Consider the following 17187-nt stretch of genomic DNA (forward strand, 5'->3'; position numbering starts at 1 on the left):
GAGTGGAGGAGAGATAAACAGTGCAGAAAGTTCATCTGAAAAGAACAGATCTAACAAAATATTAGCTTAAAGTGCAGAAAGTGCAGGATGCAGCATGCAGTTGTGTCGACGATCGCAATTTTCTTTCGCTGTTATGATTACCGTAATGTGATATATCAATTTGTTGCAAAAACAGGAAGAAGAATGTAACACGAGGAACACGAAGATAGTTAAAGAAGGGATCTAGATGTAAAGGTGTGCAAGATAACTGTACAGGTTAGAAACGCTCAACAAAAGGAAACATTGCCGGCCGAACATAAAAAATGCCTGGCTACACAAAAACCACGTTTATTGTACTTTTCACGGCTCGAGGAACGTTATAGGGATATCACGTAAATTAGTAAAGGCGTTATTTTAGAATCTTGATTGCCCGATGATTAAAATGTGGAAGCAATCCAAACTGTTGTACAGCAGATGCACAGTGCGAGGGAGGAAGGCTCTCTCGCGCGGTTACGAAACTGGAGGAGCGGCGACGAAAGAGACCGACTCCGCGGCTTCGGAGGACTCGGAACATGCGCTTCCTAAGGAAGCACGAGTTGTTATATGCGGAGGCGGAGTTATGGGAGGTGCCGTGGCGTATCACTTGTCCCTCATGGGACTGGGACCGGAGACTATTTTAGTAGAAAGTGGCAGGTACGCAAATACCCCCTTCAAATGTATTTTACTCAACAAGCCATTAAAAATGCCCATATATATATTTTTATCTTAATATATTTATACATTCTTTTTACAATATAACAAAGGTATTTTATGTGTCTGTTATCAGACTAGGAGGTGGAACAACGTGGCACGCGTCAGGATTAGTAGGAGCCTTCAAGCCCAGTCTAGCACAAGTGAAACTCGCTCAGGATAGCATCGCCTTGTACAAGGAGCTGGAGAAGAAAGGCCTCTCGACAGGATGGAAGCAGTGCGGCAGTCTCTCGTTGGCGCGAACGAGAGACCGCATGACCTCGTTCAGGCGAATGAAGGCGCAATCTGTGTAAATATATTTAGCGGACACGGCGATACCGCAATCGACATTTACGTTTTTAACTTGATTAATATCTCAGGTCACGCGATATCGAGTGCCACTTGGTTTCGCCGGAGGAAATTCGAGATCTGTGTCCATTGTTGCACGTCGAGGATCTGGTGGGAGGATTGTGGATCCCAGGGGACGGCGTCGGCGATCCGTATCGGATCTGTTTGACGTTAATTCAAGAGGCACAACGTAGAGGTATCGTACGATTAAAAAATGAGGATATCCGGAGAGACTTGATTGCGAGCTGCCCTCAAATTTAAGAAAATTAATTTCTCATTGTTACCCAGGTGTTACAGTATTCGAGAATTGCGCGGTTACGAAAGTTATCAATCAGAATAGCCAGATAAAAGCGGTGGAAACGACCCGCGGTACCGTCAAATGCCAGCATTTTGTTAATGGCGCCGGATTCTGGGCGCGGAATGTGGGTAAACTCAGTGAGCCGTATGTCAAGGTCGGTATCCCCGATACCTGGTTTATTGAGCAAAAATTCTCTGGCAGAAAGTAATGTCTTACTCGTTTTCCAGGTACCGCTTCATCCAGTGGAACATTATTATTTACACACTAAACCTATTGCTAATTTAGATCCGATGACACCCGTTATACGCGACTTGGATGGGTATACCTATTTTCGAGAGAACGAAGGGCGGCTGTTGGCCGGTGGTTTCGAGCCGGTCGCAAAACCAGCGTTTGAAGACGGAGTGATTCCTGGTTAGATAAACATGAGAATTTTCCTGGACGTTTAAATTATTGCAAAAGAATTTTGCTCGTCTAAATTGATGTCACTAAATCAATTTATAAACTATTTAAACTGAGATAATTATTTATTTGTAATGTGACTAAAGATATTCTTATTTTATTTATTTTAGAGGGCATGGATAAGCGATTTTTACCGGAGGATTGGGATCACTTTCATATTTTGCTGGAACAGATGTTGCACAGAATTCCAAGTTTAGGAAACGCGGTTCTGGAGAGACTCTGCAACGGGCCTGAAGCGTTCTCCCCGGATTGCAGATGGATCGTGGGAGAGGCGCCGGAAATACGTAATTACTACATCGCCGCCGGCATGAAAACGGTTAGTTAATTAACTGATTAAGTCCGCTTAATCGCATCGATTCTCGAAATTCTTCGATATAAATTGTGGTATTCTAAAGGTCGGAATATCCGCCGCTGGCGGAGTCGGTCGCGCAACGGCGGAATTGATAGTTAACGGCTCGACTTCGTTAGATATGTACGAGTTAGATGTCTCGCGTTTCCTCGGGCTGCATAACAATCGCAAGTTCCTGCGCGACCGGGTGCGAGAGGTGCCTGGAATGCACTACGCGCTGCAGTATCCGCATCTCGAGTTCAAAACCGGAAGAAATCTGAGGATGTCGCCGATTTATCCGAAGCTCCGAGACGCGGGCGCCGTTTTCGGCCAGGTCATGGGCTACGAGAGGCCGTCCTGGTTTCAGCCAGACGATGACTGCGGTAATTTGCACTATCACGACTTTCTGTCAAAACTTGAAATCCCATTTCCTACAAATATTTATTGTTAATAGATTTGGAGTTTCCCGACGGTTTCCAGAGATACAAAATAGCTTACACGAATACCTTCGGTAAGCCACCCTGGTTCGACGCGGTCGCGCAAGAATACGCTGCTTGCAGAGAAGCGATCGGTCTGAGCGATTATTCCTCCTTCACCAAAATCGACTTATGGGTAACTATCCAAGGGCTCGTGTATCTTTCTGGTAAACTTTCATTAAGATACTAATATCTTGCTTTTTGTATTGCAGTCAAACGACACGGAAGTCGTGGATTTGCTGCAGTACTTGTGCTCAAATGATGTGGATGTGCCCGTGGGAAGTATTATTCATACCGGTATGCAAAATCATCGTGGTGGTTACGAGAACGACTGTAGTTTAGCGCGGATCGCACCGAATCAGTAAGTTGCAATGAATAAATTTGCATCGCACACGTGGTGATAGTTCATTATTGATAATACAACCGAGGTGTGATTTTACATTAGAGAAAGTAAATGAAAAATTAAAATACATTTCCTTCTATATAACTTTTTAAAGAGATCGAGTTTGAAAATTGAAGAATTGCTGATCGCGCGCCGCGCTTTGGTTGTGTGTTGTGTTATCAGGATTATTCTCCGTATAAGGAAAATAAATCTATGAGTACATTCGGAAACTTTTTCATCAGTTACATGATGATTGCTCCAACCATTCAACAAACGCGTTGCAAGGACTGGATCCACCGTCATCTACCGGCGGACGGTTCTGTCGCCGTGTCGGACGTCACGTCGGCGTACACTGCGATTTGCATAATGGGACCGGCCACCAGAAAACTGTTAACTGAACTGACGGACATAGATTTAAATCCAAAGAACTTCCCGTTTTTCACATTCAAGGTAACATAACCGAATTAAAACATTCAAATTACGTTATCATCCGTTCGCTTTCTTTTTTTTTTTTTCATCAGGAATTGGATGTTGGACTTGCCAATGGCATTCGTACGATGAATTTAACGCACACGGGAGAACTTGGCTACGTCTTGTATATTCCAAACGAGGTAAAAATCTATTCGAGTAATCGCTATTATACCGCCTTTGCTCTTTTGAGTTATATCGGTATTAAAAACAAATTTTCTTAGATTTATAAAGCGTGTTCCAAATCTCTTCATAATTTCAGTTTGCATTGCACGTCTACACAAGGCTAATAGAGGCCGGAGCGAAATACGGGGTGAAACACGCTGGTTATTATGCGACGAGAGCGTTACGCGTTGAGAAGTTTTACGCATTTTGGGGACAAGATTTGGATACCTTCACTACTCCCTTGGAATGCGGAAGATCATGGAGAGTGAAATTCGATGTAAATATTACTTTAAGGATTGACATTTTAAAGGAGTTCGTTATATGTGAACTTATATAAAACTTTCATTCCGCAGAAGGAAGTTGACTTCATCGGCAGAGATGCTCTTTTGAGGCAGCGTGAGCAAGGAGTCCAGCGGAAGTACGTACAGTTACTGTTGAACGATCACGATCTCGAGTTCGATACTTGGTGCTGGGGTGGCGAGCCTATTTATCGAAACGGAAAGTATTGTGGAATGACAACGACCACGGGTTACGGATTTACGTTCAAGAAACAGGTGAATTTAGTCTCCCTCGTATGCTTAAAAAAAAATCTAAGATTTACAAGAGCGTCACCGATAGTTTTTTCTCGAGATAATTTGTTGAACGATATTCCACAGGTATGCCTTGGATTTGTACAAAATTTCGATTCGAAAGGTCAACCGCAAGAGGTGACGAACGAGTACATATTATCGGGCGATTACGAAGTGAACGTCGCGGGTATCATGTACCCCGCAAAGTGTCACTTGCACAGTCCGAATTTACCGACCAAATTCCCCGATAAAGAGAGAGACGCTTATCACGCCACGCGCGACCAACAGTCTGTGTAATCTCCCGTTCAGAAATAACGCTTCAAAGTCTGTACAAACGATGTGTATATATATATATATATAGCAAAAGATTGAATAAATCGTTTAATAATTATCACTCAAAAGTTGCTACATCGAAAAATCTAAAAGTCGCAGTAGAAATTCTTCAGGATCAAAGAATCTTGTAAATAAATTACATTGGGCCTGTCATCTCTCGTGTCATTATGTAACTACTTCCTCTTAAAAAAATCCATATCTATGTATATACTAGTATCCTACGCTATGTCACAGATTTCAAAACGTATTGTATACTTAAATAGTTTCTAAAGCGTATATCTCTCTCTACAAATATCTGTCTCGCATTGTACAACATATTCTAATGCTTATACACCTTCCTTCGGGAATACAATTTGCAATAAATCGTACACATGCGCGAGAAATACTCATCGTAATTGTATCTTTTTGTTTGAACACCATTGTTATTTTTCATGAGCTTTTGTTCCACCACGATACACTTTATTATGTATATACTGACACTTGTGTTATGTGTACAATGTCGTTTATATATATATATATATAATACACAGTGTGAAATACATTGTCCGAAAGACACGTTTAGTGAGGTGTATGAGGTTTTGCTCCCCTTATAATAGACGTATTCCTTCTTATTAAAATAATTAACGTAATAATTGTCTCACTTACACATTATATAAATCGATGCACACTTATTTACGATTATTCAGCATCTGCCCATCTCAACAATTTAAACGCGATAGTGCGCGATTTATCGCTACATCAACAACTTTTTACACGCAGTACCTTCAGTCATTACCTCCATTTTACTGTACACACTGCGATAGTTGAAGAGTGAAACGCTCTATCACTCTGGAATCTCCGTCTCCGCCGTGGGTACTTGCTTCTGCACCATACACGATCTAGCTACGGATTCGAACAATCTGAAACAATAACGAATGTTGAATTTAAAAAAAAAAAAAAAAAACCAATCACCCAATCAATTGTACGCTAAAGACTTGTGGATTCAAATTTACATTCTACATTCGGCGCTAAATGCAGCCGAGACTTTAAATTCTATTTCTTTTATCAATATTTTAGATCGACGTGTGATCATTGTGTTGAGAATTCAATTTTTACCAAAAAATCCAGAAATTGAAATCGGTATCAAAATTAAAGTCTCCATTTCAGTTTCAATTCAACATACTTATGTTGTAAATAATGTTGATATGATACCAATATAAATTTGACATTTAACGCCGGATAAAATTGAAGCTTGTTAGCATTGTTTTTTTAAGAATATATATGATATCCTTCCGGTAGAATTAAAATAATTTCGGTGCAATTGATTTCTAAAAAAAAAAATTAGGAAGCAAGACTTACTTTTCGATCTCCGGCGCGCAATGTACGAACTCGTGCGACCAGAATTTATACGTCGGATTCTTTATGAGTTCGATGAAGGTAATCAGAAGCCCCCATGGATGTGGCCTGTTCACAATCAGTCTCTCCAAAAGAACCCTCGTAATTTGCTCCTGTATCGCTTCTGTGTTCGCTTCAGCGAATAGGTAGAGAATCGTACAACTGAAGTAATGCGTGTGACTGTTAGGATACCGCAACTGGTTCGCTATAGCGTTCAGGAACAAATAACGGCCTTCGGTATCCAGATCGACGGCCAAATTCTGGAAGATGTCCATGTGCGCGGAGTGCGCGATGGTAGACATGTTAGGCGTGTGACCCTTGCTGCGAATAAATTGTATAGCCTGCGTGCCAACGTAGAGCACGAGGGCATTCATCAGCTGAATGTTGTAACGCACACCGGCCTCTTGCGACACCTGCAAATTGCTGCGGAGTTCGGACAGGAAGGTGACCGGCGCGCGAGCCTTCAGATAAGAGTCGAGCTCTTTCCTGAAGGAATTTGGCTGTATCGTAGACGCGAAATTGGTAAGAACACGCGGAGCGTGCGATATCTCCTGCAGCATATCGACCTTCAGATTCGGCGTGAACGGATCAGGTAGGCGCATATTTCTTGGGAACGCACTTAAAATCAAATTTCTCATTTGTATGCAATTCGGCGGTATCACATCGCAAAATCCATAATGATAATCGCAAAGGAACTCCGGAAAGTCGTGTAGCAGCACGAGCAACACACGTAGCGTCCCTTTGTATAGACTCGTCACAGGCTTTGCTAACTCCGCATTTCGAAGATAGGGTGCGAGGTACTTGAACAGATCGATAAGGAGCTGCGCGTACATCCCCCAGCCCTTCTGCTGTGGCGTGATAGCCAGCATGCGGCCGATGAAGACTCGGTGCGAGACCAACTCCAGCCAGGCGTAACAGAAGCCTGACGCTTTCGCTGGCCGCAGGATGTGTAGGGTATGGCAAAAGGCGGTTAGAACTTGAAAATTCACGGCCTCTAGAACCGGTTCGGGCGCGCACAACTCCAAGAAGAGCATGATAAAGATCCGATGGTACGGCAATTGTTGGAAGTCGGCGCCACGTATTTCGTGGTCCTGGAGCAGCACACCGGCTACGATACCAAGCACCTTATTCAAGAGATTGATCTTGGTATGGGTATTACTAGCGTCGCCCGAGTGTTTCACCAGTAATGCTACGAGACGTACGAACGCATCCAACGAGTGGAAGCACTTCGCACGTATAATCGAGGGAGCTAAGCCAGTTTCTGAAAGAGTCCGATAGCAAAGGTCGACGCACATTTGTGTGCTCAGCTTGAAGAATCTCGTGATGAGGTCGTCGGTTTTCAAGATGCCGTGGATGTTCATCTGATGGACGAATATGCTAAATGCTTTTGTGGGATCTCGCGCGTACTGCGGGTTATGGTGCATTTGCACCCATTCACGTAATAGATACTCCGTCTTGTCCATCAGTCCGGGTGGATCGTCAAAATCGCGAGCCTGTAAAAAGTGAACGCCACATGTTAAAATCGTTTAGGGCTTACGATATACCGAGAGACATATTTCGTACTTTGTTAACAATGTTCGTCGGTATCATTGGAAAATATTCTTTACGATAACAAAGACTGACTGAAAATTAATAGAACATAGCGTTCAACTGACACCAACTATTACTTCACGCAAATATTTAAAAAAAAAACTGCGATACCGACAAATATCGATAAACAATCGTTAACACAGTACAAAATATCGCCGGTACAATCTACTTGGATTGAATAATCTGGACAATCTACTTACTCTCACCTGCAGGATTCCAGAATGAATGTGCGCTGTAGGTCCTGCTGGAGCTCTGTCTCCCAACACACCGGAATCAACATTGGCACGTAATGACTCGACCAGATTTGTCAATCTGAAGCCCGAGATTCTGAAATGGTGAAATGGTTTATACATACTTGAATAAATTCAAGTATAATATATTTACAACTTAATGAATATAATATCGTATCCATTCTAAAGAAAAAAAGCAAGAGGTTTATTGCTGCCGTTTTTCGGCGATGGGTTCACTCGCTTTGCTTATTTTGTGCTGTGAGAATAGCTGTCAGTTTATGCTATTTGTACGATTGTCAAACGTTTTCAGAAATTAATATTTGTAACAATACCCTTCCGGTAGTGATCGGTGAACCGACAAACGAGCCAATATCTCAATCGTGTGGTACAAGTCAGTTTCGGTGACATGAGTCGCCTGCCTCTCGTCAATCAAATAAAGTTGAACCAACTGCATGGCGAACACCGTTGCCAACACGTTTCCCGAGTCTATAGCTTGCGCTATAGCTAAGTCGTATTGGGGAAGACTGATCAAGTGAGATCTACGAAATAATATCGTCCGTTAGCAATGTCTTCCAGACATTCCCCGAGGGGTATGGTTTACCCGATATCGTACCTTATGAGGTAGTCCACGGCTTCGAAATTATACCGGTAGTCCTCCCGGCATTCGATCAGACAACGAGTCACGTTCTTGTTGGTCCATTGCATGCCGTATGCACGCGGATCTTGAAGACACTTCAAGATCCGTAAGTGCACTTCTCTGTAGCGTTGTATTAGACTATCGGTATCGATGACGCCGCTGTTGAACATGGGCCCGTCTAGCAAACCCTCGACAGCCTGGAATATATAATCGCCGGTAAGTTCTGTTCGTGCTGCAATCTTACGATTTACTTGATTGAATATCACATTTACTCGCGTAACTCACTTTCTTTAATAATGCCAAAGCTGCATTGGCGTCTCTTGATCTTCTCGTGACTACGATCGATTCCAGAAGACTGTGAAGGATAGCGTGCTGCGGTGGCGGTGCCACGGGTGCCATGGCAGCCAATAAGACCTCGACTTCCGTCGCAAGTTTCTCCAACATTGCGCCCATTTCGTCGTTGCTAACTGCTACAGTTCCGTAGGCTGCTACTTGTTGCGCCGCAGCGACTGCCACCGCAGAATTGGGTGTGAACGCGGTGATAGGAGCCTCCTTCGGGACATAATAAAAAAATGAAAGACCCAAATGAGAGATTCCATATCGTGAATATGTTAACTTTCAGATATGTTAATGCAAAGTCAACAAATGACCCTTACAGAAATAGGTTTCGGTATAAAGAGCGCTTGCGTATCTCGTTCGGAGAGCGGAAGGAATCCTGGAATATTTCTTGAAAATTCCTCATATACGGCCATTTGCTGAGGCGTTACGGCACCCATCTTCAGCCTTATCTGCTCCGGCATCCTCTCGGCTTGATACTTAACAATCGGATCGCAGTATCTTTTCCCTTCTTGCCGGGCGATTTTTCGCAGCTCAATTTCATTCAACAGCCGTTTGTCCATTTCGGGTATTGCTTTCTCAATAGCGGTCTTTTGTACGAACGCACACGCGAGTTCCATGTTATCAGCAGCGACTACACTCGCCGCTTGTTCGACAAGTTCCTTCTGCTGCGGAGTCGTACCGATTAATGCCGTGAGAAAGGCTTGTTTCAGATTCGTGCTAATCGATGCCAGGATCTATACATAAATAGATAAAAAATTAATAAACGGTTGAATGGTATTAGATTTTTTAGAATCGGAGATATGAAAAACTTCCTTGAGAATGAGTTTTATTTGATTTTATTGAAAAATGCCTAAATAAAGATCCAAATTTAAATTTAAAGTGACTCATCTTCTTTCAAAATCACTTATGGTTCTCTTACATAGAGGGAGAGTATATTTGTTATGTATAATAATTTGGATAAAGTAATTTTTTTCGTGTCCGAAATTTCTTAACTTCTTGCAGATTTTTATAACTTTGTAACAATGCAACAGGTGCAAACTCACCTGATCACGACACGTGATCATAGCCATACCAGCGGTTAAATTGCGCACCATGTGACGCGCAGCTGTACGCATTCGTACATCTTCCGGGTCCAACGCAAAATCTTTCCTCACAATTTGCTCGCTGGTTGTAAGAGCAATTTTAATGGACCTATCTACAACAGGATGGATCCACTCCTGAATTGCTCTTTCAACCGCCGGGCGAATGAATTGTTTCAAATGAGGATGCGTTTGGAACAGAGGTAACTGAAAGCCCATATAATACATCCATAAAATATCGAACATCCATATATATCAATATATCCATACATATATATCCATATATATCAAATTATATATTTGATTTAATCTAACCGTGCCCTAACTACATCTAATATGCATCTTATCATTCCTAACAATTTGCTTAATAAAAATAAGAACATTTCGTATAAAAGAATGAATTTTTCCATACTTGATTGTTGGCAGTAATGTGTTGAGATATATTAGCAATGCCTGTTACAGATATATCCATGTAATTGAATCGTGGCTCGGGTGGGCCAGCCGGCAACGAGGGTGTTGTATTCACGGGTGGCGCAGTTTGAGGATTGATGGTGCCGCTTGTTGTCGGCCCAACTAACTCCTCTATAGGCCCCTGAGATTGCTGTTGATTGTTAGTCGTCTCCGCTTTCTTGTTCGGATGCGACAGCTGATATTCCAGATTGCGCAATTTTTCGGGATCTTTCAAGTAAATGACCGGCTTTAGCTCCTGCGCGAAAACAACAACTCAGTTTTAATAAATAGCCAAGTACGTTATGTAGTTAAAACGGAACAAACGTAGCGCATACTTACTCCAACATCGATGCTTAGATTCTTACAAAGTACTTCTATTTCGAATTTCAAATTCAGTTTTAAGTCAGGTTCTTGATGTAGTTCGGCTAGAACGTTCATAATTGCCATGGTCCACGGATTGGGTGGTCGGAAGACACGACTTTTCGCACAACTCTCAAGTACTTTCGCAACAAAAGGTACTACATAAAGGAGCTCTTGCTGCCCTTTGTGATATGCTTCAACGAGTAAGCTTTTTAGATCTATATCTATCTGTAAAATATAATTAAAATGTGACAAAATTCATACAATACCCATAATTGTATTAATTATAATATACATGAAATTTGCTTAGATAGTATACCTGTAAAATAGGCTTATTCCTGCCGAGTGTCAGCATTCCGAGCCAGTGTCCCAAGTTCTTCAACAGCGATCGGTCAGAGAAGTTAGCTATTCCCTTATCGCTTCGTAAGAGAACCTATGATCAAATGAAATGTAGATAACAGCTATATAAATAAGATAGAAGAATTATCTGAAAGCATTCACAAAATTCTTCATTTCACCCACCTTGATATTTCGGAATGTTTCTCTCGTGACCATTTTATTCACTTCAGGTAATTTTATACAATCCAAAAAGTTCGAGTACAGGGCATGAAAGTTCAACTCTATGCTGGCACGCTTCATTACTAAGTACTGTGCCATCCACGGCCAGTACTCTTCCGTGACAATCTCGCGGATCTCATCACATTTCTGTTGCAGATTCAGCTGGCTGAGATTATTGAAGATGAAAGCAGTTTTGTCCTGCAAGGATTCCGGCGGTGTCGTAATTTTTTCCTCCTTGTCTGTTGCCACGAGCAACGTATCGATATTAGTCGCATTGGCGACCGAGGGCATAGAGGCCTGTGGGGAAAAAAACGCGATGTGTCACGCACGTACGGATTGAAATTCTGAAGCGAGGAAAATCTCGGGAATTTTTTATCACTGAACTTACTCTAGCCGTGAGAGACGTAGTCGGAGTCGTAGACGGTTTCGCTTGCGTCGTGCTAGTTGTGACGGTAGTTGTAGTCATGGTTTTGTACGGGGTTGTAACCGGAGCCAGCATTGCCGCTAGAGTTTTCGGACCCTGCGGTCTCGACGGTGGTTCCTGTCCTTGTAACCCATACTCTATATATTCCACTAAGTGAGGCGGAAACTCGCTGAAATGCGGGATCGTTCTAACGTGTTCGCAGTACGTTTGGTATTCCTTCAAACGACTTTTAAATCGATCCAAAGCCGTTATGCCAAAGTAATACATCTTGCTGCCCTCGGGTTTTTTAAGCGCATCAAGAACGAATCGCAGTGCTAATCCAAGTGTCATGTAACTGTTGACAAGACCTCTCTCGATAATTCCACCGAATAATTGTGCCGTTATTTGCAATTCCTTTTCCGGATATTGAGGGAAAAATCTATATTCTTCGAACAAATTTCGCAGCATACAGTTAAACACCTCTCTCTCCCGTCTGATACCAGAGTCTTGAAATTTTTTCAACATGTCGAGCACCTCGTCGATCGACAAAGTCGGATGCGGCGGATGATTGTATATACGTTGAAAATAACTATTAGCTTCGTCTTCGACCTCTTTGGAGACATTTTGTCCCATGTCTGGGAACAAATTGGGGGTCTCTGGCATTCTCGCTTTCTCAATACCAGCTGGCGGGCCGAGGCGTCCCAGTCCACCTATTGTACCACCCGGGAGGACAGATGGTCCCTGTGTACCAACCGGACCGGAGTGTAATTGCGAAGATAACGGCAACATAGGAAATGGACTTGGAGAAGGTCCCATGAGTCGTGAGGGAGATCCGGGCGCCGAGACCAGAGGACCTAGCGCGCCGGGCAAATTGAACGCGGAGCTACTTGGAGGTCCAAGACCCGTGCCAAGACCCATGGAAGCAAGACTTGAACTAAGATTTCCAAGAGAGTCCACTTGCTTTGAGGAGAATAGCTGTGGAAGATAACATTAATATAAATGGTTACATACGCATTATAATGTATCATTTTAAGTAAGACTTAAGTAACAAACAAATAAAAAATTTATTTAATCAGATGAGAAAAGAAAGAGAGAAAAACAAGAAAAAAGAAAGGTTAGAAATTCAGAGATAAACAAAGAAACTGCGCGATAAATATTCACATCTATTGACAAAAGAATAAATATAGAAAGAAAAAGTGAAAGTACTTGGCTTCCCAAAGTTGCCGGATTGAACGGTTCTAATCCTCGATGTCTCAGGACTCCTGGCGGTGGTGGTCTGTTCATGGTGCTCTTACTCAGCATTAGACTGCAATTCTGCACCATTGTCATTATTACCTCCGAGAGTTCTTGGGAGACACTTCTACGATATATGAAAACAGAAAAATCAGATGTAATTCTTACAGCGTTATTAAATGTCGATAAACTACATAAATTCCGAAAAAAACATACCCGGCGCAAACTTGTAAGCAAGCCAAGATTGTAGTGAGTGTTTCCTGCGGCAGTTGGCTTGCCTTTGGAACTGTAGGATCTTCTTTGATACCAGGGCCCATGACTTGAGGGCATCGTCGTTGTAGGAACTTGACGCATGCAGCGACAAAAACTTCACCATGATCTCTGATCTTATCCGTTAACCATTTTTCCAGTTTTAGATACTCTCGTCGAGAGGCCAAACAGGCGAGATCAATGACGAATGGAAACGACTGCGAATTAAGTAAAGCGGAGAGCGCTTTCAAATCTTGCGCGACATCCAAGATGCGCGATAATCTCGTTTGATCATGATCACCACGCGTATACCATTCTGCCATAGCATGCATTATAAGTGACTTTATCTTAGTATTATTAGAATGCCACGCATGATGCAGTATCACAGCAGAATTCGGATGATTCCCAAGAAAGATCGGCAATAGCGTAGTGAACATATCCTGCCTCAGTATTGTGAAAGGTGGATTGATCTGCAGTAATGCCAAGATGAGTACGTCCGGGCAATGTTGGAGCGGCCATTTAAAGATCTCCTGTACAGGTGTAAACAAGCCTCTTTCGGCCATGTGTAAAAGCAACTCGACTATGTTCAAGGATCGCCACGTTTGCCCTTCCTTGCTATCGGCCTCGGGAGCCGCTTTTAATACATCGACCGTCACCGAATGATACGGATAATCAGCGAAGCAAAATATGTCCGGGCACTTGAGGATTTGCTGAATTAAAGAAAATTGGCCGTCTATATTTTCCCAGTGCCGATACAGGAGCTCAACGGGAAACATGTCGGGCGGATATCCTTGATGTTGCAGGCCCAGCTTGAGACCCGTAATCAGTAAGTTTAAGCTTTGTCTGTCCTTGATCATGAACTCTGGATGATCTAACTTCACGATGACCTCGTTCCAAGACAATGTAGATTGCTGGAAGGTAAACAGATAATATTGGTCACAGCTGCATTACGTATAATTTAGTTTATCGGTAAAAAATGAAACTTATATAGGTACAAAATTAATCAATTATAAAGATGTGACATAAACTTACTATCTCTTTCAGTGTTAGAACGAATATTTCGATGTTCCATGTCGTGGGAATGGCACTGTCCGATGATTTCTCCTTATTGGAGTCCTGCGAGGCAGTTGAGTTGCCCCAAAACGTTTGTAGGCCTCCAGCATCGTCGAGATTGCTGCAGGTACGTGACATTTGTGACAGCACACGAGCGACACATGCTGGGGATATCTCCCTGGGGCCTAAACCCGTTAATGACGATCGACATTCTTCTATGCTACTAGTAAAGCTATATCCTAATTCCATAATCAACTCTACAAGAGTGTTGTTATCCTGAAATTAAAAAAACGTAAATGTATCGTAATTATAATTTTATAAATTACTGACAATATTACAGATAAATAATGATGTTTAACTACCATCTGAGTGACGGCCATGTTTAACTCGATGTTGAATTGCAGAGTTTCCTCGTCTTCCGGATACAGGAATGGTGCTAGCACCACTGGCACCAGTTCGCGGGGAAAGTCGCGTCGTAAGTGTTTAAGAAACTTTTCTTTCGTTTCCGTAGGTAGATTATACGGATTGGCAGTATGGAGAGCCTGGCTGAGTATCAGATGAAGGACCTGGGGCAACGAGTCGTGCAAACCACCCTCGTGATGCTTGTTACTCGTCTCAGAGTTTATGTAATTCTTTATCAGCTCAGGCAGTTGCTTCTGAGTATGCTCCAAGGCTAAAGAACGAATTTCAGCGTTCTCCGAGTGCTGCAACGCAATCGCAAACGCAACCTCCTGTACCAAGGTCAGGCCAAGTGTTTTCTTCAAATTGACAAAAAACTTGGGCGAGGGATTCAGTGACTGAAAATATACAGAAGTATTAGCGTATGGATCTCTATTTGGAGACAATAATAACAAATAATTTTTCACAAATACCTTTTGATGATGTAAAGGATTATCTATAGCAAAGCACAAAGTAGATATAAAAGCAGGCTTGCTCAATAAGCTGTTGCACTCCTGTTTCAACAGCTTCGCTTGGAAATAATCTTTCGCACTCGAATCTGACGGCTCGCCCTTGGAAAAGTCAACGCTCGAGATCAGACAGCGCAACAAATGTCGTTCGGCCTCTAGACCATGCCACTGCACCAACTGCGGAGGGATCAGAATTAGTCCACTGTTGTCCCGCATTTGACCTTTGGTGACTTCGACACGCTCACATACACATTTGTAATTTACAACGTCTAACGATCCAAAATTTAACTTATATCTTTGTGATAAATTTATAAAGAGCTCTTGGAAGAGATCTTGGTAACACAAGGGAGGTAACAAGGGACAGGATATACTTTTGTACGTAAAAACGTTGGAGCGGGAGAATAAAGAGACCCCTGTTTACAAGGTTAAGATATAACATAAAGTAAACACTGGTACATATAAACAGAAAGAAAAAAACAGTCTCGCGATTCGAAAGAATACGTTAGGAAACAAGTAGATGGATATTGGATCAGACATTGAAAATACCTTCGACATATCGAGAGACACGGTAGTGCCTCGCGCCAAGTACACGCGAAGCGAGACCGCACTGTGACTCTTTTACGCGAACGCACGAGTTGCAAGTACGCGAGATTTTGAAATCTCAACAACGAATGAACGGATCTCGATAACGCGCGAGCTAACGTGACGCACATGGGCGGACACGCACGTGTAATCTCCACGTTGCTCCGCGAGCGTGCACATCTACGTTCGACGTCGCGCGGTCTACTGACACGACCATCTCGCTTTGTGTCTCACGACCAGCGAGGAGAGACGCGAGGGGAGAGCAAGCACGCGAAGAACTTTCGAAAGACGAATGGCGTAAGAGGGGGGGGGGGGGAAGAGGACAAAGGTGAGAAAGGGGAGGTCGTGTGGCGGATTTCTGAGACGGAAGACGGAAGAGCGCGCCTCGGCGCGGATACTCACGCCCGATATCTCCCGGCAGCTGTCCTCGAAATTTTTCTTACTCAAATTCGCAACCAAATAACTGATCTGTGACAAAGTAAAAGACAACGAGTCCAGGTTCATAGTTCCATGAATACGACCTCGAAAGCTTCAAACGCGTTTGAAGCTTTCTTCGGTATCCACGAGTTGCCGCCGCCGCCGTCGCCGCCGACGCCGTTGCTGCCGATGCCACCGCCGTCGCCGCTGCCGCCGCTGCTGCTGCTGCCCCGGGTTCTCGCCTCCACGTTAAAAGCACTAAAGTTACATTGGCGCAATCCTACGGCCAACATCGGGATTGATATTATTGGGGTACGGATTTCACAGCAACGTCATGGCGAGCACAACACGGACGATGGGGGAGAGGGCTCACGGAAAACACACACGTAACCAGCCGCTCGGCTCGTGGATCAGTGTCTGTCCTCTTCGGCCGTCAGCGAATTCGCGGAAACCGGCCCAGTCCTCGTTGCCGATCCGCGCGTCGATACCGCGCGCACAGAGCGGGCACACTATTGTTCGCCGAGTTCGCACACTACACTGAGTATCGTCGCCGACGGTGCGCCGCCTCCTCGCGGTCGGATTCCTCCATGATGGTGTAAGAGAACTGCTAAGGGGATGTTACGGAGTTCTCGTGCGAGACGTGCGTTCGTCGAAGGTGGTCCAAGTGGTCCAAGTCCAAGGCGGTCTAACGACAGTAACGGAGTAACGACGCGCTGCTATATCTTTCTTTCTCTTTCTCTGTCACACCAACCGGGACCCGCTGAAACGCAATATGGCACCCAATATTAGTACATATGTAACCCGTCGGTAACCGTTCGTCGACGAATGAGGTTGCGAGCGGGCGCGTTACCTTTTCCAAAACGCGGTATATCTCTCGCGCGATACGTTTCTTTTCTTATCCGGGTGTAATGGTATCACTCTTCTACCGAAAACCAACGGTACCCTCACCTTCGTCAACGAGCTCGTCTCGGATCGTCCGCAGTCTGCACCAACTTGCACCAACTCGTAGCCATCTGCCATGCACAGATGCACTGCAAGAGTGCCAAGCCATTTGCACACGAAGCTGCACGAAGTTGCACGAAGTTGCACGAAGCTGCACGAAGCTGCCCGAGTGGCCGAGTGCCCGAATGAATTGGTTTGTCGTTTCATGTGACCTGGACTTCGCGCTGATTGGCTGTTGGTTTATCTCGG

General features: G+C 43.7%; 2 protein-coding genes across 7 annotated transcripts; one reads left to right on the forward strand and one right to left on the reverse strand.

The window, feature by feature from the left end:
- The first annotated feature begins 59 nt into the window (after positions 1–59).
- LOC139787512 (pyruvate dehydrogenase phosphatase regulatory subunit, mitochondrial) lies at positions 60–5095 on the forward strand. 3 transcript variants are annotated; one of them, XM_071726647.1, is made up of 15 exons: positions 60–255; positions 451–672; positions 806–1018; positions 1089–1252; positions 1345–1508; positions 1582–1765; positions 1924–2129; positions 2209–2524; positions 2596–2753; positions 2830–2978; positions 3242–3449; positions 3521–3610; positions 3730–3909; positions 3986–4186; positions 4289–5095. In XM_071726647.1, exons 2-15 carry the CDS (start codon positions 599–601, stop codon positions 4496–4498), a joined length of 2517 nt encoding a protein of 838 aa, XP_071582748.1. In that variant the 5' UTR covers positions 60–255; positions 451–598; the 3' UTR covers positions 4499–5095. The 3 variants fall into 3 exon arrangements, with proteins under 3 accessions (XP_071582748.1, XP_071582758.1, XP_071582740.1); XM_071726657.1 differs by having other exon boundaries at positions 60–234; positions 454–672; XM_071726639.1 differs by having other exon boundaries at positions 60–672.
- Not1 (CCR4-NOT transcription complex subunit 1) lies at positions 4570–17014 on the reverse strand. Of its 4 annotated transcripts, none has more exons than XM_071726572.1 (20): positions 16847–17014; positions 15982–16756; positions 14962–15174; positions 14452–14886; positions 14069–14365; positions 13004–13947; positions 12761–12914; positions 11540–12529; positions 11116–11448; positions 10913–11026; positions 10573–10821; positions 10196–10489; positions 9748–9990; positions 9022–9438; positions 8651–8917; positions 8342–8562; positions 8061–8267; positions 7705–7825; positions 5873–7401; positions 4570–5433 (listed from the first exon to the last, which is right to left on the reverse strand). In XM_071726572.1, the coding sequence occupies exons 2-20, from the start codon at positions 16081–16083 to the stop codon at positions 5358–5360; spliced, it is 7206 nt and encodes a 2401-aa protein (XP_071582673.1). In that variant the 5' UTR covers positions 16084–16756; positions 16847–17014; the 3' UTR covers positions 4570–5357. The 4 variants fall into 4 exon arrangements, with proteins under 4 accessions (XP_071582673.1, XP_071582665.1, XP_071582657.1 ...); XM_071726564.1 differs by having other exon boundaries at positions 7699–7825; XM_071726556.1 differs by having other exon boundaries at positions 14452–15174.
- Between the last annotated feature and the right edge of the window lie 173 nt (positions 17015–17187).

This window comes from Temnothorax nylanderi, unplaced genomic scaffold, assembly GCF_030848795.1.
Source record: "Temnothorax nylanderi isolate EJ_2023f unplaced genomic scaffold, tnyl_v1.0 TNYL_tig0001_pilon, whole genome shotgun sequence".
Lineage (NCBI taxonomy): Eukaryota > Metazoa > Arthropoda > Insecta > Hymenoptera > Formicidae > Temnothorax > Temnothorax nylanderi.